Source organism: Phoenix dactylifera, chromosome 3 (assembly GCF_009389715.1).
Source record: "Phoenix dactylifera cultivar Barhee BC4 chromosome 3, palm_55x_up_171113_PBpolish2nd_filt_p, whole genome shotgun sequence".
In the NCBI taxonomy this organism is placed as follows: domain Eukaryota; kingdom Viridiplantae; phylum Streptophyta; class Magnoliopsida; order Arecales; family Arecaceae; genus Phoenix; species Phoenix dactylifera.
Window position 1 is genome coordinate 1,215,911 of NC_052394.1, and position 19,896 is coordinate 1,235,806.

General features: G+C 38.8%; 3 protein-coding genes across 3 annotated transcripts; all 3 read left to right on the top strand.

Annotated features, from left to right (window-relative positions):
* The first annotated feature begins 947 nt into the window (after positions 1 to 947).
* LOC120103725 lies at positions 948 to 1,872 on the top strand. The gene has a single exon (XM_039124172.1). The coding sequence runs from the start codon at positions 977 to 979 to the stop codon at positions 1,658 to 1,660; it is 684 nt and encodes a 227-aa protein (XP_038980100.1). The 5' UTR covers positions 948 to 976; the 3' UTR covers positions 1,661 to 1,872.
* A 2,088-nt stretch (positions 1,873 to 3,960) lies between these two features.
* Positions 3,961 to 8,516, top strand: LOC103703492 (30S ribosomal protein S9, mitochondrial). Its single transcript, XM_008786361.4, has 5 exons — positions 3,961 to 4,674; positions 6,633 to 7,073; positions 7,395 to 7,475; positions 7,774 to 7,868; positions 7,967 to 8,516. The coding sequence occupies exons 1-4, from the start codon at positions 4,005 to 4,007 to the stop codon at positions 7,863 to 7,865; spliced, it is 1,284 nt and encodes a 427-aa protein (XP_008784583.2). The 5' UTR covers positions 3,961 to 4,004; the 3' UTR covers positions 7,866 to 7,868; positions 7,967 to 8,516.
* A 2,445-nt stretch (positions 8,517 to 10,961) lies between these two features.
* On the top strand, positions 10,962 to 19,704 carry LOC103703491 (protein TRIGALACTOSYLDIACYLGLYCEROL 2, chloroplastic-like). Its single transcript, XM_008786360.4, has 6 exons — positions 10,962 to 11,136; positions 11,510 to 12,052; positions 13,142 to 13,471; positions 16,098 to 16,213; positions 18,953 to 19,043; positions 19,128 to 19,704. Exons 2-6 carry the CDS (start codon positions 11,534 to 11,536, stop codon positions 19,218 to 19,220), a joined length of 1,149 nt encoding a protein of 382 aa, XP_008784582.1. The 5' UTR covers positions 10,962 to 11,136; positions 11,510 to 11,533; the 3' UTR covers positions 19,221 to 19,704.
* The last annotated feature ends 192 nt before the right edge of the window (positions 19,705 to 19,896 follow it).

Here is a 19,896-nt window from a genome sequence, read left to right on the forward strand (position 1 = left end):
TTATCCACTTGTTAATTAGCAGACAGATTGTCACACACACACACACACACACACACAAAGAGAGAGACAGCAAGGTGATGCTACATTTATGAACGGATCTAAGAGCACTCTCTCGTATCCAGAACCACCACTCAGTGAAATCTACAAACTGATCAGTGATCCAAATCTACTGTTTGTCGGCTGAAAAGGAGAAACAGGAAAGAGGGTACATCTTGCACACCTGCGCAGTGGCATCAGCAGGTGCTGGGTCATTGTTGGATAGACTCGGGCTTCATTAATCTTGTCATGGAAGCATCCCATTTCTTCTGATGAAGAGCAGCTAACTTTATGTCACACCTACTTGCTAGCAAACAACGGTGGTTGATCGGTCCCTGATAGGCCTTCCGCTACTTGTTCCCAGCCGAATAGGTTAGCTGGGCTGTGACATATAGATATAAAATCTCGAATCACTGCGGGAAAGAGGCAATAATATGTCCCTACCTTATGCTTTCATTACAAGGAATTTAGTTCGCTCGCTCATAGTGATCAGATCAAAGACCAGGAATTTGGGCAGTCGTCACTTTGGAGTCTGAAACTTTCTTGGCATGCTTCCATGATTATGGGGCTCTGATTGCGAGAATTTTGGGCCAATCCACATGTACTTGGATCGGATTCACGCACGCAGCTCTACGACGCCAGCTCCAGTTCCATGGAACACCCATCCGCCGTGAAGAAATAGTAACGGAAGCCGTGCCATGATTGCTACGTCGAAACACCAACATCCTGAAAAGGAAAAGAAACACGCTGTCAAAAAGAAGACATTAAGAAAATACCATTAGTTTATAGTTTATAGAAGTAGTAGACCTTTCCTGGTGTCTCTACTCTTCAGTGTATCACCAAGAGGCCACGCCACCCTACTGATATTTAATAGGTCCAGTCCTCAAGGGGCAACAAAAGCTTCCGCTGCACCCACCAAAGAGTGAGGAGCAAGTGCTCCATGGAAGACAAGGAGAAGAAGAAGCAACAGAAGAAGCATACGCACCTCCATCAACAGCAGCAGACCAAGAACAAATCCAAATCCACCACGGACCCTCACTTCAAGCCGAGCTCCGACGTGAAAGGCATCCGATTCGGTGGCCAATTCATCGTCAGATCCTTCACCGTCCGCCGCGCCGCCCCGTTCGAGCTGCTAGGCCTTCTTGACATCTCCAATTCCCAGCAGAGCCGGAGCCATGGCCGTGGCCTCCCTTTCCCTTCCACCATCACCTACTTGCCTACCAACTTCACCATCTTAGCACACCATGCATGGCACACCCTCACGCTCGGACTCGGCACCAAGAAGTCCAAGGTCCTGCTCTTCGTCTTCGAGACCGAGGACATGAAGTTGGCCATGGACCGTCTCTGGCCACCACTGATCCCGTTAGGGGAGGTGAACCGGAAGCTCATACGGGGGCTCGCCGGGTGCGAGATGGCGAGGTTCAAGTTCAGGAAAGGATGCCTCACCTTCTACCTTTACGCAGTGCGGCGGCTCGGCATGGCCGGGTTCCCTCGGACAGATGATCTAAGAACCATTCTGGAGTCCGTTGTGGAGCTCAGCGATTTCCTGGATCACACGGCTATGCTCGCGTTGCCAAGCCAGAGGAGCATTTCTTTCTCGCCACCCGTCGCCATGGCGCACTGAGATATTCCCCATTTTGTCTGAATCCGAGCATTTCGGGATTGTTATACTCTCCACTCTCTCCTTAATTGTTTCTTCTACATCTCTTTGTTCTTTTTCTCACTCAGTGTGAGATGGTATGTCTTCATTACAGAGTGTGAACTGGATTATGTTGAATGATGCTTAGAAAACAACTGTATCTCCTCGATTATAAAATTTCGAACCATGTTACCTAAGCCCTCAGCTAATCTCCTGTTTTTTTAAGCTCAAAAGTCGTGTTTTGGTTCCTATTGCCTATCCACAGAGACCGACTTGGGGAAATAATGAGCTCTGTTCTGAAGCTGGAGTGATGGATCTGTTGCCGCTTGCCAGCCAACTTAGCACTGCAGAAATGCTCGAGATCCAAGGATGGATGGTGTCAGAGTTTCTGAATGCCATAGATTATTACCATGCCGCGAGTTAAGCTGAGGAGGGCTCTTTGGGGTCATAAAGAAATCCTGGCAGTTAATGAGGTGTGAGGCCCCAGAGTCGGAAGATATAGAATACTGGTAGATCAGAGAATTTGAATGCTGCCGAGGAAATATATAGCTGAACCTGCAAGAAAGTTGACTAAGAATGCTTGGGGCTTACTGCTTTAGGCATTCCATCCACACAAGAGTGCAATGCTTTGTGGTTTTTGTTGAAGAAATCTCTCACTGAAATCTATGAGAAGAACTCCCAGTCTTGTTAGATGCTATGTCACCATAATCACCAAATAATTCTAGTGTCATCAGATTGTTCATTAGATTTCCTTCGCGTATTCCATGAATTGTACTCAGATGATTCAAAATTTTTCTTTTTTCATGCATTCATATAACAATGAATTCTGCAAAAATTATTCAAAAACTTTTATATGATATATACCCATAGCAGCTACATCTGCAAGCAGCTGTACTAAAATATTATCAGTTATTTATGTTCTTTTATATGTCATCCAAGCTTATCAAGTAAAGAGGGTGTGCTTAGACCTTGAGATGAAGATAAAATGATGACTATTGGTAAGAAAAAGGTGGCTGGCAACTTGCAAAGGGAAAGGTAAAGAGAGTCCAAGTCTGGCATCTCGTTGTATCTTTTGCACAAAAGAATCATTCACTTTTTTTTTTCTTTTTTTTTCAAGATGTGCACCATTAGATAATGCAATAGCCGCAGATAGACAAAAAAGAGAGCTCGGAGTCTTTTGAGATCTGTGTGAGGCATAATTTAACTGTTGATGTTGCGAAAGAAGATAAACTATTCTCTCGCAGGAAAGATACAATCCGGACCTTTTTTTATGCTTTTGGCCCACCAAGCACTGGGCACGTGGTTGGCGCATCCTTTTGGAGCATGCTCAGGGCCCAGAGCCAGCCCATTCCATAGACTAAATTGTGTATTAATTACTATTATTATGCTTTTGTTATCAAGCAAAGGCATCACTTATTAGTATTTTGCTGAGGGTAGCCTTCAAGTAACTAAAGGTGGCAGCATGCACCGTGCAGGTGCTCGAGTACAGGCATACATGCATATGCTCCACAAAGAAATCAGCTATCAATGTACGATGATGGCAATATACTTCAAATTGTGGCAAAATTCTCTTTAATTATGTCTGAAGGTTAAATGATTCTTCAAATTATTCATGAGAACTTTAAATGCTTTTTGAACACATGATTTTTACTAACTTTGCACGAATTATCATTGGGCTGTGACTTCCACATGATTTTTTTTATTAGTTCTTGTCACAACTATGTATATTTGTTCCCAAAGGATCAAGCCAACTAGGTGCCAGTTTATATTCTTTAAACCAATCATTTTAGGTTTAACTCAGCTAGGGTACGCAAGTTCAAATCCTGGTCCTAATCCTAATACTACAGAAAATCCATATTTCTTAATTTTTCTATCCTCAGAATAAATCCAACTAAATCTCTCATGTAAAGAAACTAAATTTTATGGTGGCATGGCCTTACAAGCTAAGCATGTTTTCAGAGAGGCAAACGGTGCAGTTGATTATGTGGCTTCATATGTGGCTAGTCACTCCAGAGTCACTTTATGAATTAGAAAAGAGGATTTGGTACTCCGAAGTTTATTAAAAATAAATAAATAAATAAATAAATAAAAGACTAAACTTCTATGAAAAAAAAAGATTCTAATATTGGTCGAATTTGAGGTTGTCCAGGTCGAGCTGCACGTCGGTGGTCGTTGGGTCGTGTTGCTAATGGGCCGTCTAAGGCCCAAATCAAAGGAAAGGGCGCGTGGGTAGTCCTCCATCCGGCCCATTTGCAACCAAGATACAGAGCGAACGTAAAACCCCAAAAACCCTAACGGGCGGAGCCTCCACGATGTTCTCCCTTCCAAGATGCTCTCCCGCCTCATTTCTCGGCCGCTCCACCTCCGCCTCCTAACCCTAACCCTAGTTTCTTCCTCCCACCCCCTTTCACCCTCCTCCTCTTATCCCCCTCCTCGCCTTCCGCCTCCTCCCCGTCTTCCTCACGGCGAACCCAATCCAGGCTTCTTCCTCCAATCCCTGAGAGCCTTCTCGACCAATCGCGGGGACGGCGGCGGCGGCGATGGTGACGGCACCTGGAAGTTCTCGCAGGAGAAGGAGGTGGTGGACTCCGTATTCGGCGACGAAGAAGGTAGCCTCGCCGGGATTGCAGAGGGCGGCAAGGATGCCGCCGGATCGGAGGCGGCTGCTGGAGCCGGCTTGAAGGGCGGCGATCCCTGGTCGTCCCAGGATTCCACTTTGGAGAAGAAAGGGGATATATTTGTTGAGATCGATCGGGAGTTTGCATCGAAGGAGGAGATGGGAGGGGCTGGAGAGGATGAATGGGAGACGGCTGAAGGGTATAAGTCGTGGACTTTGGGGGAAGAGGAAGATCGGGTGGATTTATTTGACACTGAAGGAGAAAAAGGGCTGGGATTTGAAGGGATTGGGGATGTTGGGATTGAGGATTTGGAAAAGGAGCGCATTGAGGAGCAGAAGCAAATGGAGAAGAAAGAGCAAGAACTCCTAGCTACACTGAAAGGTAACAAAGATTTTTGCTACTTTTGGATTAAGTTGGGAAATCTAAACTTCCCCCCTTCTGTGTTATGCTGAAATTTCGTGGATATGGATCATTATTTCTCTGGTTTGTGTGTGATTAGAAGTTTGTTATTAAAAGGAATTCTTATGGAATTCATTAGCGACTGTTCTATGTGGAAATTGCATGACATGAACTGTATTATGATCGGTCTGTCAGGGCTCTAGAAATAGAGGAGGGAAACATATTACTTGATGCTCTAAGAAACTGGGTCATGGTGAATGACATCGAACTTATGTGTGGTTAGGAACCATAAATGGTGGTTTTGGAATGGGTGATATCAAGTTCATACTGTTACCGAACCTAACTATGATAGATGCAGAATGAGATTTGTATTTGGTCGATGTTAGGAAATCATTTATACATTTGATACAACATTCTTATTGAGAGGATATGCCTTTGCTATTTACGGCTATATATTTCACAATGGAGCCTTCCATTAAGAGATTGCTTTGACTTAGAGTTATGAAATATCATGAGACAAGTTGTAGAGATTGTTGTTGTCTTCCATTCTCATCATCATCTTCTGTTCTATCATCATGTTCCTGCTTCTTTGTTGCCTTCCTCTAGACTCTTTTATCTTAATCTTAAAATGCTGTAGCACATGACCTAATACTCAAGTTCTTGAACTTGAGAATTACTTCAGGTCTTGGAATACATGACAGTGTATTACTCCAACACACAGCCACCATATGTAGTTTGTTTGTCAACTTGTGGAAAAGGAACAGCTAATTGGGTTTAGCTCTCTAGTGTAGCTTGGCTCCTCAGACCAGGTGGACAAATGAAGAAGGGTTCTTGGATTGGTTAGTTGCAGAAGATCTTATAGCCTAGTAGAGTGATAAGACCAACTAGCGGAATTATGGATGCTATGGCATTGCCTCTAAGGAGAGATTCAATCCAAAGTTGCCCGGATGTTTCCTTCTAGAGGAAAAACCATCATTTACAAATGTGAGGTAGATGGGACAAGATGCTTTTGTGATCATCTTTAAGAGTAGCTTAAGGCATTGCGAAAGTTAGGAGCTCACACTGGCAGTTATCTAGAATTTAAGGGATCCCTTATTCTTTGAGGACATGAGGCTTGAGATGGAAGCCATGTAGGCTTCACTTAGAAATTCTGCAGCTTAACTGATGGGCTTCATTATATGGTTTTATCACTTATTTGTGTTTGGGCAATACCAGGGAGAATTAAGCATTTTGATTTTTTTTTTTTCACCTAAGAGGCCATCACACTGGGAAGTGAATTCCTATTTGTCCACCGCATGACAATTAATGACCATTCATGTTTTCTTTTTTGTTTTCTTTCTTCCTTTGTTTGTTCTGCATCATACTTTTCTAACTGAACCATTCCCTGTCTCATTGGAGAAGGAATTAAACAATTTTCTTGCAGTTTACTTTTGACTGATGCAGTTTTAATTCTTCCTTACTCTTTGACCATCATGCTGGAAACTTCCTTTAACTTTATTATTTCTCTTTAGAAGCTGTGTTTGGCAGGCGGTGTTCAAACATGTTTCTGAAATGCTTTGTTCCTGAACTGAGTTTACCTTTTTTTTCTTTCAAATTGTTCATTGTGCCTCATTCAGTCCATTCTCCAGTTGTTTATTGTCCAAACTATAATTTGTTGTTGATTGCCCTATCTATTATTTCAATGGTGCAATTCAAATTTCAATTCTGCTTGCTGTCTCTTGAACTTTGTAGCCGAACGCTTGAATTCTTTTTTTGAGTCAGAGATGGGGCATGGACTTCAAAAACTCTTAAAGCACAGACATGGTATCAGAAATATGTATTTTTTTTTTTTTAACAAAAGGAGATTTTGATTCAAAGCGTCCTGCATAATTCACTTGTAGATTTGATTGCACAGAGATCCAAACTAATGCTTTCTTGGGATTCCATAATTATAATTGCAGGTCCAAATCGGGCATTTGGGGATCTGATTGCAGCATCGGGAATTACAGAAGATATGATTGATAGCTTGATTCTTCTAAAGGATGTCAGAGGTATCAAAGGGTTGCCTCCTCTACATGAAATAGAAGACAAAGCCATAGCGCGAATGAATGCAACATCTACAAGAACTGAAATTGAGCGAATGAAGCAAGAGGAAATTGCAAAAGCACGGGTTAGACAGGTTGATGAAAAAGGAAGGGCTTATGGAACTGGAAGAAGGAAATGCAGTGTAGCTCGTGTATGGATTCAACCTGGTGATGGGAAGTTTATCGTCAATGACAAGCACTTTGATGCATACTTCCCAATTCTCGACCATCGAGCTGAGCTTCTTCGTCCATTTACTGTGACAAACACTTTGGGTCTTTGGGATGTAAATTGCACTGTGAAAGGCGGTGGTGTCTCAGGTAAGCACTCTGTCTTACAGTTTTGCATGCCATCACATGCCTTTATTAGCAGTCACTCCTGTACCTGCTTGGATGACTTGAACCTTCTGTTAAGCTTAATGAGACTGCATGCCTTGTTTGTGTTATGTAGCATTCTTTTGCTTCCGGTTGCTGATTCTGTAAGGCATCATTATAACATGATCAGATGCATTGCTTCATGATAAGCTCTTTGTATGGAGTTACAAGATCATGTGAAACACATGCTGTTGTAATTTGTCTGGAGAAGAAACTATTGTTCTTTCTCTTATTTGAGCTTGCATTTGATTTAGCTTCATATTGCAGGTCAGGTCGGAGCTATCCGCTTGGGAATCAGCAGGGCCCTGCAAAACTGGGAACCAGGGCTTCGGCCATACCTCAAAGCAGGTAAAATTTGAAAAAGCAACATTCATGTATAATATCTTGTACCTGTTATTTAGATAATCAAGCTTTTTCATTTTGATTCTTTAACATTTTAAGGTTGCTGATACCCTCTTTCTACTTGTCTCCTTGATAAATGTCATAGACAACCTTTTTTTTTTTTTTTGATATCAATCACCCCATTCCCTGAGACTGATTTAAATTAGCTAATGGTAGAGTTAGAACGATAATTTAACTCAGAATCTGAACTTTTCTTTTTTTATTAATTGCTGATTGCTGACATGGCATCTGTGCATCAATCCAGCTGGGTACTTGACGAGGGACCCACGTGTTGTTGAAAGGAAAAAGCCTGGAAAGGCAAAAGCAAGAAAGAGCTTCCAATGGGTCAAGAGATAACAGGTACCATTGCTTCGTGTCTTTTATCTGGTGGTCCTGTACATCCATATGCTGCATCACTTTAAAGTTTGAACGTAACCTACCCTGGATGTCATGTACAGCTTTCAGCTTTGCAGCTTCATCTTGACCAGCTCACCTTACCAATACAAAGCCGAGCGAATCTTATATTTGTTGGTGCTGCTGGCAGCAACATTGCAACCATGATTTTGTTGTGCATCACCTGATGTCCCTTGTCATACAAGCCAGAAATCTTTGTGATGATTAAGTCAGAATGTGGAGAACACGAGAACAAAGTTTCGATGCCTGTCCTGGTACGTCTGCTACTATATTGGAGCCTTGATTCTCTGCTTAAGAGCATTTATCTTTGCCCCAGTGAGACCATGATGGGCAATTGTGATGGTGTCAGAAAGTCTGTTCCTGGTTCTTAAGCCTGTCATCCCGTCTGTCATACTTAGAAGTCCAAGTGATAAATTGATCAAGGGATTCCATTATTTATTTATTTTCTGTTTGAAATTTGTCAAATTTCTGTTATTTGATTGAACATTGGCGATTGTTTGCCTTGGCTTCGAATCATGTTGCCTTTTATTTGGGTCCAATAAAGCGTGCAATGTTGTGGTGACAACGTTGCGAGGAAGCAAACCATCTTTTGCATGTTACCCGTCAATCGCTGCCCTAAAGTTAATGATACTTGCTGCTGCTGGTTGATTTCCAATGGATCTTGGCCCTTATTTGAGGTAACATCCTCTCGCCACATGATTGTCGTGGCAGAGTCTTTAGATATCCTATCTAAAGTCTCACTGCAACTGTAATCAGTTCTGAATGACTTTTCCTTGACAAAATTTGTTTCTTTGATGGTAGTTGATTTATTCTTTAGTTCCTTTAAACATTGATTTGCTACATTAAAATCCGCAAATCCTGTATGTGCCAGAATTGACAGAATTAAGGGGGCTGAATAGCTGTAATTTTCTTTTTTTTTCTCCCCTGTGGGTGCATGGTAATGATAGGATATTGTTTAAAGCTGCTAATTTCGTGCACTTTTTTTCAGACATTCTTTTTAATAATAAAATACGGCCACCAATCAGTCAACTGCTGAAAGTGGAAATTAAGATTTATTATCACAGGCTGCCGAAGTAAATTCAATGGCATTCCTTTGATTGTGGATGGAAAGGTCTGTCTCAAGCTGCATCATTTATTGTTGTTGGATAAACTCTCCAATGGCAGTAGAAATGTGGATCAGTCTAATGGTGCTTAGATCCATTGTATGCTATATTTTAGGCGGAAATCCTTCTGCCTATCTACCCGTCCATCCAATGAATGCCTGTAATGATCTCTTAGCCGGATAAAGCTACAGTACTAAGTCACTCACAAGGTCGCCCTCTGTAATTCCTCCCAGTAGCTGGTTATAACAAGAATCAGAGCAGTTGCAGTTCTAAAACTTAGTTATGCAGAGAACAAAATTCAACAATAATAATTCCATCTCAAAAGTGATTAAACGAAGCACAGGAGATACAAGAAATACATAAGAGCTTATAATTATATGGGTAACACACTGACACAGTACCATAGAACGCTAAAAAACCGGACCAAAGACCAGACAGGACATACTTCAGCCCGCAGACTCATCATTGAAATCGCAAACATAACATCTGTGGCAAATGATAACAAATTAAATAAACTAAAGTACCGTTCACTGTTTTATAGTCATCAAGGTCCTTTCTTCCCTCGTCATATTTATATAATTCCATAAAACACTCTTATTTATGTATCTCACAATCTGTTTTTCTTTTTTCTTCCGTTTTTCCCTCTGTCCTTCAACAAGTGAACTAGCAGGGTTACAACATTTTCTGAAAGATGCTCTAATGTCTGCCGATCTTATATCATCATGAACTCCAAACCCCAAAAGGGAAGAGAGAGAACATTGCTGGGGGGTGATTTCTGTACTCCAATTTTGAACCAGGAGTCTCTTCAATGCATATTTCGTACCGCAAAAAATTGTACAAATTTTTACTGCAGAGGATCATGCATGCTTGGATAGGGAAAATGTCTTTTTTTTTTAAAAAAAAAAGGATGAATATTGCCCATCTCTCAACCTATCTTTGGCATGTCAGCTCTGCTTGGTATAAGAATACAACAAAAGTACTTATCCATTTTGAGGATGGACTACATCTAAACATGTACCTCATTTCAATGCAAAACACACACCGTCCAGGATCTGAGGGCACGGGGCAGAATTCTAGTAATACGGCAAATCTAACCTTAAAATAATAGAAGTACCGTTTCTTTTCTGAAAAAAATTGAAATTGCGATTGGAATGGTGAGTGCATCAAGTTAGTTTCATCGTGAAATAACAACGAGGGTATTTGATATGGGCTGATCATCATAAGATCAAAGGTGATGTAGCTGGAGGTGACAAAATCATTATATTTGGTTATACCATAACGATCTTATATAGCAATGATTCTAAATTATCGCTACTTCTTAAATTGTCATCCAATCTAGTAATAGAAAACTGTTCTTGAAGTAAAAAAAAAAATATATATATATATATATCAATGTACCTATTAATCATATCATTAATCAATTATTATTTTAAAATATATTAAAAAATATTAAAAAAGGAAAAAAAGAAAAAAAGAAAATATTATACGTTATATTTATATTATGAAATTATTTAATATATTAATTATACATTCTTTTTAATAAAATAAATATTTTTTATTAAAATAATAATATATTATAAGCCTAAATAAAAAATAATAATTCTATAACAATAATTAATATATTTGATAAAATTAATAATTTATATGATTAATAAATATATTTTATAAAATATATCAAAAGATAGTTTTGGCATCATACGGATAATAAATTTGTGTTTTTATAAAATGTTAAATAAATTACTCATAAATATGTGAGAATTTTTAATTATTAAAATATACATGATCGGAAGATAAAAGATCATCGCATCTAAAGTTTTGTTGGTGTCTTGGTGATCTCATGGGCACCGAAAGGCCACCGAAAGGCACGCGAGTTAGCCGGTTCCGATTATTCCGGAAAACAGTACTTAACGCCTTAACCCCTTGAGTTCGCTACTAATAGCGCGTTGTTCCTCCCTGAAGGAGAGCGGGCCATCAGCGCCGTCATTGGGCAGATGGAAGGAGAAACGAGCCAAAGAGAGGCGTAAGAGCTGCAAAAAAGAACTTCCTTTTTTCTATCTCCTTCAATCGCCTATCTTTTCAATCTAAGTTCAGATCAGAAAGCCCATATCCAGGTTCCCACCATTTCCTTTTCCCTCTTCAAGAATTCTTTATATGATTGATGTCTGAATTTCTAGGTTTTCCGTTCTCTCCAGGGGTTTTAATTATTTTTTTCGCTATCATGTATGCTTTGAGGACTGTAGGGTTTATATTTGCATTGCAGCTTCTCCAAGTTTAGCCCTGTCATGTTTTCTTTGATGCCGTAGCTCTTGTTAGGGTTTAGTCGTATGATCTTACTGTCTGATTAGTTCTTTTTCTCGAATTTCGTATCTCTGGTCCATTCGCTCTTTATTTAAATCTCGATCGCATGTCTGCTTTCTAGTGTTTTCCCGTGGACTAATTTGAATCCACTGCTGAAATATCGCTCGATCTCTTTCTGATTTCCAGAGCGAAAATTTCTGTACTGGAAAGATGGCCGGCAGTCCGTGGATTCAGCCCGTCACTTGTAGATCTTTAATTACCTTCCCTTCGATTTGCCCTGTTCATAATTCTCAGAATTTTATCCCTCGTCTTCCCTCCAAACCTTCGAAGAAGAAGCTTTATCAAGCAAGGGCAAGTTCTGCAAGTGCGGGTCAGAATCCATCATCTTCTCCGAAGGGAAAGAACCCATTGGCACTTGTACTCGAAGTTCCGGGGACCATCTGGAAGCGAACTTTGCAACCACTTAGTGATTTCGGGTCTGGTCGAAGTAGCATCTGGGAGGGTGGAGTCGGGCTGTTTATGGTTTCTGGGGCAGCTCTTCTTGCCCTCGCACTTGTGTGGTTGAGGGGGTTCAATTTGAGGTCACGGTTCAGGAAATATCAGGCGGTGTTTGAATTCTCCCAAGCTTGTGGAATTTGCGTGGGAACACCAGTCAGGATACGAGGGGTGACCGTCGGAAGTGTGGTCCAAGTTAATTCATCTTTGAAAAGTATTGATGCAACTGTTGAGGTGTGTGTGCTTTGCTCTATCAACTTCTCATTTACATGAATATATTTGGATCTGCTTTCACTCTGATTACTTAGTAGTGCCTTGTGGATCACTTATTCTTGGTTTCAATGAGCTTTATAAACTGGATTCTTTTCTCTCGTTCAACTTACTTTTGATTCAATAGTATATTCTTCTCATCTATCCTGAGCTAATCATCTTCGAGGTAATCTTTGGTTTCTACAGATGTATCATTTCTTTGTAGCACTGATATTGAATTTGCCAACAATTCTTCGATGTGTTTAAAGTTGAACCATGATAAATTCATAAGACTTGCATTTTTTGTTATTAGCATTTTGGATACATAGGTCGAAAGATGAAAGATTGATTGTTATGCCATTAGCTTGAGAAAAATATTTAATACTGTTGGCTTTTGGGGGCTATTTCTATAAAAGAGCAGGCTAGAATGGTCCTAGGAAGAGGCATGAGGAGTCAAGGGATGACAAAATGTTTGAACGAAAATAATGGGAGATTTTTCAAATACAGTTTACCATGTCAAGAACTCGTCCTTGAATAGGAAGCAATAATAAAGTGTTAACCTTAAATTGTCGATATCTCATTGCATATCTATTTATTTTATTTTTTTATTAATTGTTGACTGCTCTTTTATAATCAAGGAGAATGGAATGGTTGATAAATCCAGTTTCACTGCATGCATCAAGTCACCTGATTCTTAAGTTTTGATCTTCATCTTCTGAATTGGAAAAAATGTTTTAGTCTTTTAAGGTTCATCTTCTTTTTTTGATATTTTCCAGGACTGTAAAGTAACATGATTTAAAGTTACGATTCAGTTGGTGCTCTTTCAGATTTAAAAGGTTCTGTATAACATTAATTCTGAATGCAGTGTTTATATTTCTAGGATTCTAAGGTGAAATTCACAAATTGCATATAGAAAATCTTTAGACTCGGAAAGCTTGTCATTTGTTTTAAATGATAAATGACATGTATGGAAAAGGGTTTCTGAAGCAATTGCATGTTTGCGTATTGCATTATGTAATTGATCATAAATTTGAAATTAACTTATAATTAGTCCCTTAACCTTTTGTTTGGCAGGTTGAGGATGACAAAATTATTATACCTCAAAATTCTTTGGTTGAGGTTAATCAGTCTGGCCTTCTTATGGAGACATTGATTGATATTACACCACGAGATCCACTTCCTACACCATCTGCAGGCCCCCTTGATCCAGATTGTGCCAAAGAGGGTCTTATTGTTTGTGATAAAGAGAGGATAAGAGGAAAACAGGGGGTAAGCTTGGATGAATTGGTTGGAATATTTACCCGTCTTGGACGAGAAATGGAAGAAATCGGCATTTCTAAAAGCTACAGATTGGCAGAAAAGGTTGCATCTGTTGTAGAAGAAGCACAACCCCTCCTTGCAGAGGTGCAGACATATATATTCTCTATCCATTTTACCTAATATTTGAAAGTCTATTGCATCTTCAATCATTCTGATAATTGAAAATCTGTTGTCATCGATTTGTTTTCGCACACTCCACTAACCCAGTGTCAATATACATTGGATATTGAGCTATAACAAGAGCTTCTGGAGGAGTATATCTGTTGTCATCCATCAGTTTTCACACGCCCCACTAACCCAGTATTAATATACATTGCATATTGAACTATGACAAAAACATCTAGAGGAATACATCACAGAGACTGAAATTAATCACTAGTCTTGCTAACACATATGCAATGTAATGTCAACAATGTGGTAGTTCTTTTAATGATCACCCTGCAATAACTCTTGTCGTGTATTGATCATGAATAGTTAAAAGGATTGTGCATTCATGACGACTGCGTCATCATACACTAAGGGCTTGTTAGAGAGGATATGCCTTAAAAGTCATTTGCATGCAATTTGGAACATTTTGCATGATCACTAAACATTATTAGGTATGCATCACACATCGGTCTCAGAGCTAGAAAAGAGTTCACGTTGCTCCAAGGGAGTTAACCATGTGGTTGGAGTGTTTATCATGGGGAGGACTGTATATTCTTAAATATTTGAAATATTGTTCACCTGAAGTTGGGCATCACACCTTTATAGTTGTCGAGTTGTATGGTGATATCATTCTCCACCAAGGTGGTAATTTTGTATCGATACCCAAGTGCGCGATCGCTGCATGGTCGACAATCACCATCAAGGACCAAGGTGCGAACCAGATGCACAGTTTGCAAATAATTCCTTGACTTGAAGAATAAGACACCATGCTGCACTCTAGAGGACAATAAATTTGGGGTCAAATCTATTTGTTGACTAAGGTACGTCGGCTTATTTTTTTGGTAGGGAGTATACTAGTTTACTGGGACTAGATGTGAGTGAGGGTTTTAGCTATCAAACAAAGGAACCTTCATATGACATTGTGTCCACATTAAGACGGAGGCATGTTCAAACACCGGAGTCTTGGGCCCCAATCATTTATTTATGGTTTTGGAAAAAAAATAATTTAGTTTTTCAGAATTATATATTTAGTGATCAATTATTTTGCAAAAAGTTTTGTGCGAATAGCTTTACCCCAATGTGTGTGACATGATCCTGGTCCTGGTAGGCCATGACATCACGTGACTAAGGGTTTGGACTAGGACCATGGTTGGTGGCCAAAATAAGGCTGGTCACTAAAACCTAACCATAGTCCTATATGTACATGGGATGGCGGTGACATAAGGGTGTAGAAAACTTCTGAAATCATGTAGAAAATCGACAAAGGAGGCGTTGTAGGCTTGTCTCCGAGAAAAAGAAAGGAAGAAAGAGAAAAGGCTAGATCTAAAGTAATAGATATTATTCCTTCAAGCATTGCATCCCCTAGACACACAGATAGCTGGAGTTTGGAGGCTAAGAAAGCTTCGAGGATCGTGCATGTGGACCAACATGTCTGTGGATAGTAAAGCTTGGAGGATCATATACTTTTGTGATCTTAGTGCCCTCTTGTAAAAGCAAAAATCAACTCCATAATCACCTAATGACTCAGTACTTTTTTTAAACCCTTTGAGCATGCTTTTACATGTTTTTAAATCGTGAGCAGGGTCCTAGAATTCCACCGAATGCATCTAGGATGGATCACCAATGTCCTTCAGGACTAGATTGTATGTTAGATTAAAAGATGCTTCTGATACGTATGCAATTGAAGGCCTGAAACACCCTGATACTATTTCAGAAATATGAGCCAGACTAAAGAACATCAACTTCTTTGATCTTCTGGTCAATTTTTCTTTCCTTTTCCCTTAATCTCCAAGGTCTTAACTAATTTAGTTGATTTTGAAGTTCAAATCTTTATAACTTAAATGATATATCTTAGTTAATCATTCTCATGACCAAATGAAGAGTCACTTTTGTGTGTGGATGAGTAGGTCATGGAGGAAACTAAGTTTGTTTTCTGTGTGCTTTGAGGATATTGAAACTCAAGCTTTTTTTCCTTTAAAAAAAAAACCTACTTGTCCAGCATATTAGATTTAATAATATTATTAAGGATCTAATCTTAATATCCTATCTGGGACCAATACTGCATTTTCTGTATGTTAAATCTTTCTTGCTAACTTGTCTTTATGGCCAGAAAATGTAGTTTTGAGTTCATTTCGGTTGGTTGGTCATGCAAGAACCTTTCCATTGTTCTACCTGCCTTTCAGAATCTATTGGTTATATTTTGTAGTTCAGCATTTGAGATTCAAGTGGCGCTATTTTCACGTAATTTCATACTAGGTCCTGAAAGTACACCTTTAAGTTTGAAACATTTCCATGCTGCAAACATACTCGCATCTACTACTCAGGCAAAATCTGCCATAGCTTTTCTTGCTTCCTCACAAGCAGACTTGACAGTGAAGGAGCATTTTTCATGCATAATCTCATTATATTAATGCATCCATATTTCATATTTTTGTCATCAGCTGCTCTTGAACATGACTTTATAGTTCTGTTTTGTCTTTAAGGAATCATGAAGGATGTAGCTACAAATTAAAAACAACTAGGCATGCTTACATGCGTAGGTTTTTGCTTTAGTGATGTGCAGATTGAAGCCCTGGCTGAAAATATACAGCCATTGCTTGCTGAGGTTCGTGACAGTGGTTTGCTGAAGGATGTGGAGAGTTTAACCAAAAGCCTGGCTGATGCAACTGAGGATTTGAGGTATAATTATTGAACCTCAATTTTCTAAACTAGCTATTTTCATTTCGATTTTAATCAGCAACTCACTATATTTAAAGTTTATACCAGTCTATTGATACTTGAATTCTTCACATGTTGTTTGAGCGGTGATGTCATAGGATTGGTATCAAGTTGCACTAATATGCTTGCTTAGATATTTTCTGGGTAACTTTAAGGGGTTTGGCAAGATTGGATTTTTCCCTTTTATGTTTTTAAACAAAGCATAAACTTGTTTATGGCCCTTTAAGGCATGTAATAACCTACAAGGCTTTTCTAAAACTGATTTCCTTTTATCGTTCATAAATTCAGTCAAGTAATTACGGATTCCAGGAATTAGCTTAAGTTTGGTGGTGACAAGCTTAAGGTTGATTAAGATTTATTGTCGCTTGAATGTTAGTTAAGTGCACAGATTTTAGTCATTATTCTTGGTTATGATTAATGCAGTTATCTTGAAGATAATTGATGGAACAAACTAGTCGAAATCTGTACTGCTATTCAAGATTGCATTTTATAGCTGGTCATGCCTTTTGATAGACCCTTCTTCTTGATGCTGCCCCTAGTCTGAGCACCTTTTGGTTGGTTTGACTTCCATTTTTTGAGAAACCTTGGTTGGAGTCCATTGGATACTCCAAAATAGTACATAAAGAAGTACATCTTAGTAGATCCTCTTCATAGATGTCTGAGTGAGTAAAAAAGTTGACAAAAACAAGTTCTTGCTAAAATAGTTCCTTAGAACCTTTGTCGCTACATACCTTTTTCTTTTTGTGCCTGAGATCTAGTCCAACTAACACTTACATGTAACTGAAGGCCTGCTGTTCTCTAGTTTCTTATAGTTAGCTGCATAAACCATTGTGACAATTACGGAACAGCCTAGCATTTGATAATCTCTTGGGAACAAAGAAAAACTCTTATTCGACTCTTTAAAGTCTTTAATATACTATTTCTGAACTGAAAGATACCGTTATGAGCCTATGAGGAATTGTTTTTGGATTTTCATTCAAACTTTAATATCTGATGCATTAAATAATATCTAATTCATCTTATGCTAATCCAGCCCATCCATTTATATTCTCAGTATGCGGTTGATCATGCATTCTAACAGAAATTTGACGTATTTTTGAACTCCATTGTTGGGGTTGGCATGACTTTAATCATCTTGTCATTGTATCACTCTGGCAAAGCCTTAGTGAAAGTGGGGCTCCATTTTTATGCTAATAGAGAGAAGTAATATTCCCCTCACAATAACCTTCTTCACTATTGTGAAAAATTAATGGAAGACGAAGCTTTTTCTGTTTTTTCTGTTTTTTTGGTTTTTATTTTATTTTTTCTAGACTCTCGCTAATTTATGGGGAATCCAAATCTTGGATGTTTCCTTTCCTCGTTGCATTTATTTAACCTGGAAAACATATTTTTCTTTTTCCCGGTTATGCGGCCCATGAAATGAGCACCAATTCATGAGGGGTTGGCAAACATATATCACACTTAAGATAAAGCTAAACCATTATATTTAGAATAGGTCTTGCAAGTTATTTTGCATTGTCTTTGTATAATCTGTTGGATTAGATACTTCTTCAAAAGTCCATTGTGTCTTCCATGTCATAGATTTCAGTTCTTGTGGAGATTTTGCATGTCTTGAGTAAGAAAATCTGGAAGGATTTCAGAGTATATCATGTACCTTTCCTATTTTCAATCTGGTTGAAATTTGGTCTTCTTGTTCTATGCTAGTAACAAAATGTTGTAATTTCTAGCGATCCTTGTGAGAAAAAATGCAGTCAGCATCCAGTTTAATTAGAACAAAACTGATTGTCTGCACTCTCTGGAATCTAATTCATGATAAACATGTGAAAAATCACATATCTAACCATGCAGGTTGCAAAGGTAATATGAAAAAGATGGTGTTATGTAATTTTGTGATGCTTACTTTTCTTCTTGCATTCTGCAAACTTGTCAGTTTTTCCATTAAAAATAGATAATCTTAATGCCCAATTTGCACCAGTTGTAAAAGTGGTCTCAACTTTTATTATACGTGCATTTCGTACGGGTTAAATTTCAAATCGTTCAGAAGACAATTACTTTACTTTGAAGTTTGAAGGTTTGACTGGCAATAAATGCATGTGCCCCTACTTTTCTTTTTGAGTGCTCAATTCATGCTTAGATTTTTTTTTTCCTCCAATATGCATTCTGTTTCCTTTCTCTCAGACTTCTCAATATGTTTGTTTTTTTTTCTTTATCCTTTTTAAGATTAATATTCAGTATATCACTTTTTTAGGTCAAGGATTATGCTGCATATTTTCCTCCTATTTTTTTCTATCAAAATTAGAGGTGAATATAGATGGAAATGAAGGATTGAAGATTCAAATATGAGTAGATAATTACTCCTATTTGCCAAAGGTGTAGATATGCAGCACTAGATCTTTCCATTGGGGAAAATCTTGGATCACTATATCTGGCCATCGCTATATGGTAATAGATGGAAGATTAGGGGGCACTGGATCAAGTCCAATGACTGCCCGCTTGTATTGTGCTACTTTCCCCTCTATTTGGATGAAAGACTGCGCGATACAGGGAGAGCATTGGATTATATCTGCCGCTCTACCCCATCCTCCATTATTTCTCTTATTGTGGTCGCCACGTAGGGTGACATAAACTGGTTCCCTTCTCACTGATATTAAACATGGTGGTTGTGCATGTTACTAGCTACTAACTTTTATGGTCTTGCAGGAAGGTGCAGTCTGCCCTTTTAACTCCTGAGAATGCTGAACTTATCAGGCAGTCTACTTTCACACTTCTATCTACACTGAAAAATATTGAGGTGGGACCTTTGTCCTCTTTCTGATTTCCTATTTCTGAGATTAAGATTTTTATTTATATAATAAATTTCTACATGAATTCGCAGAGTGTAAGTTCTGACGTCTCAGGCTTCACGGGTGATGAAGCTACAAGACAGAATCTGAAGTTGCTAATAAAGTCTCTTAGCAGGATTTTATGAAGATTTCTGAAGCCTGACTGTTACCAATACCAGCTAGACTCCTATGTTAAACTTTTGACAGCAGAAGGTTACATATGGGAGGGGAAGTGGGAAGAGACATCACGCATGTCTACAATTCTTAGGTCTGAAGTTTGAAAGAGAACTTGACCCAATCTCTCTCTAAAAGAAACATGAAGTTATGATAGGAACTTTTTTTCTTCATTTCCCCCCTTTGTACCTCTAGAGTTTCCTTCAGTGCAACTGCTTTCAGGTCTCATGCCGTGATACGTGCATGAGGCAGTTGGAGATTTTTTTCGAAAATTTTATCATGGAACATTGTAGGAGTTGTCAATCTTTGTGAGCATGACTTTCTTTGAGTAGTCATGTTTTCCATCAAAAAAAGACTTTGGACTAGTCATGTATAATTTTCTTTTCTGTCATACTTGACCATTTGGTATTGTGAATTGGCATGTATGAAGTTACCATACCAAGCTTGCTGATTTAACGAGACCTCCAAAGCATAGATCTTCGTTTATCTTGCACCTTCCACGGCTCAACTTGGTATGAGCTGATTTAATTTTCAATACTATATTGATTCCTTATGAAAGCATTTGTAAATTAATTGCATCTCTTGCTGACTTCCGAATCATCTTACTAAATCCTCTCTGTTCTTATTGACCAGGGTTTTCCTGTCTCA

Bases quoted from the DNA above. Each gene is read 5' to 3' on its own strand.
- LOC120103725 (XM_039124172.1), top strand. From the start codon at position 977: ATGGAAGACAAGGAGAAGAAGAAGCAACAGAAGAAGCATACGCACCTC.
- LOC103703492 (XM_008786361.4), top strand. From the start codon at position 4,005: ATGCTCTCCCGCCTCATTTCTCGGCCGCTCCACCTCCGCCTCCTAACC. The intron at 4,675-6,632 runs GTAACAAAGATT...TTATAATTGCAG, and splicing joins ACTCCTAGCTACACTGAAAG to GTCCAAATCGGGCATTTGGG. The intron at 7,476-7,773 runs GTAAAATTTGAA...GCATCAATCCAG, and splicing joins TCGGCCATACCTCAAAGCAG to CTGGGTACTTGACGAGGGAC.
- LOC103703491 (XM_008786360.4), top strand. From the start codon at position 11,534: ATGGCCGGCAGTCCGTGGATTCAGCCCGTCACTTGTAGATCTTTAATT. The intron at 13,472-16,097 runs GTGCAGACATAT...AGTGATGTGCAG, and splicing joins CACAACCCCTCCTTGCAGAG to ATTGAAGCCCTGGCTGAAAA. The intron at 16,214-18,952 runs GTATAATTATTG...ATGGTCTTGCAG, and splicing joins GATGCAACTGAGGATTTGAG to GAAGGTGCAGTCTGCCCTTT.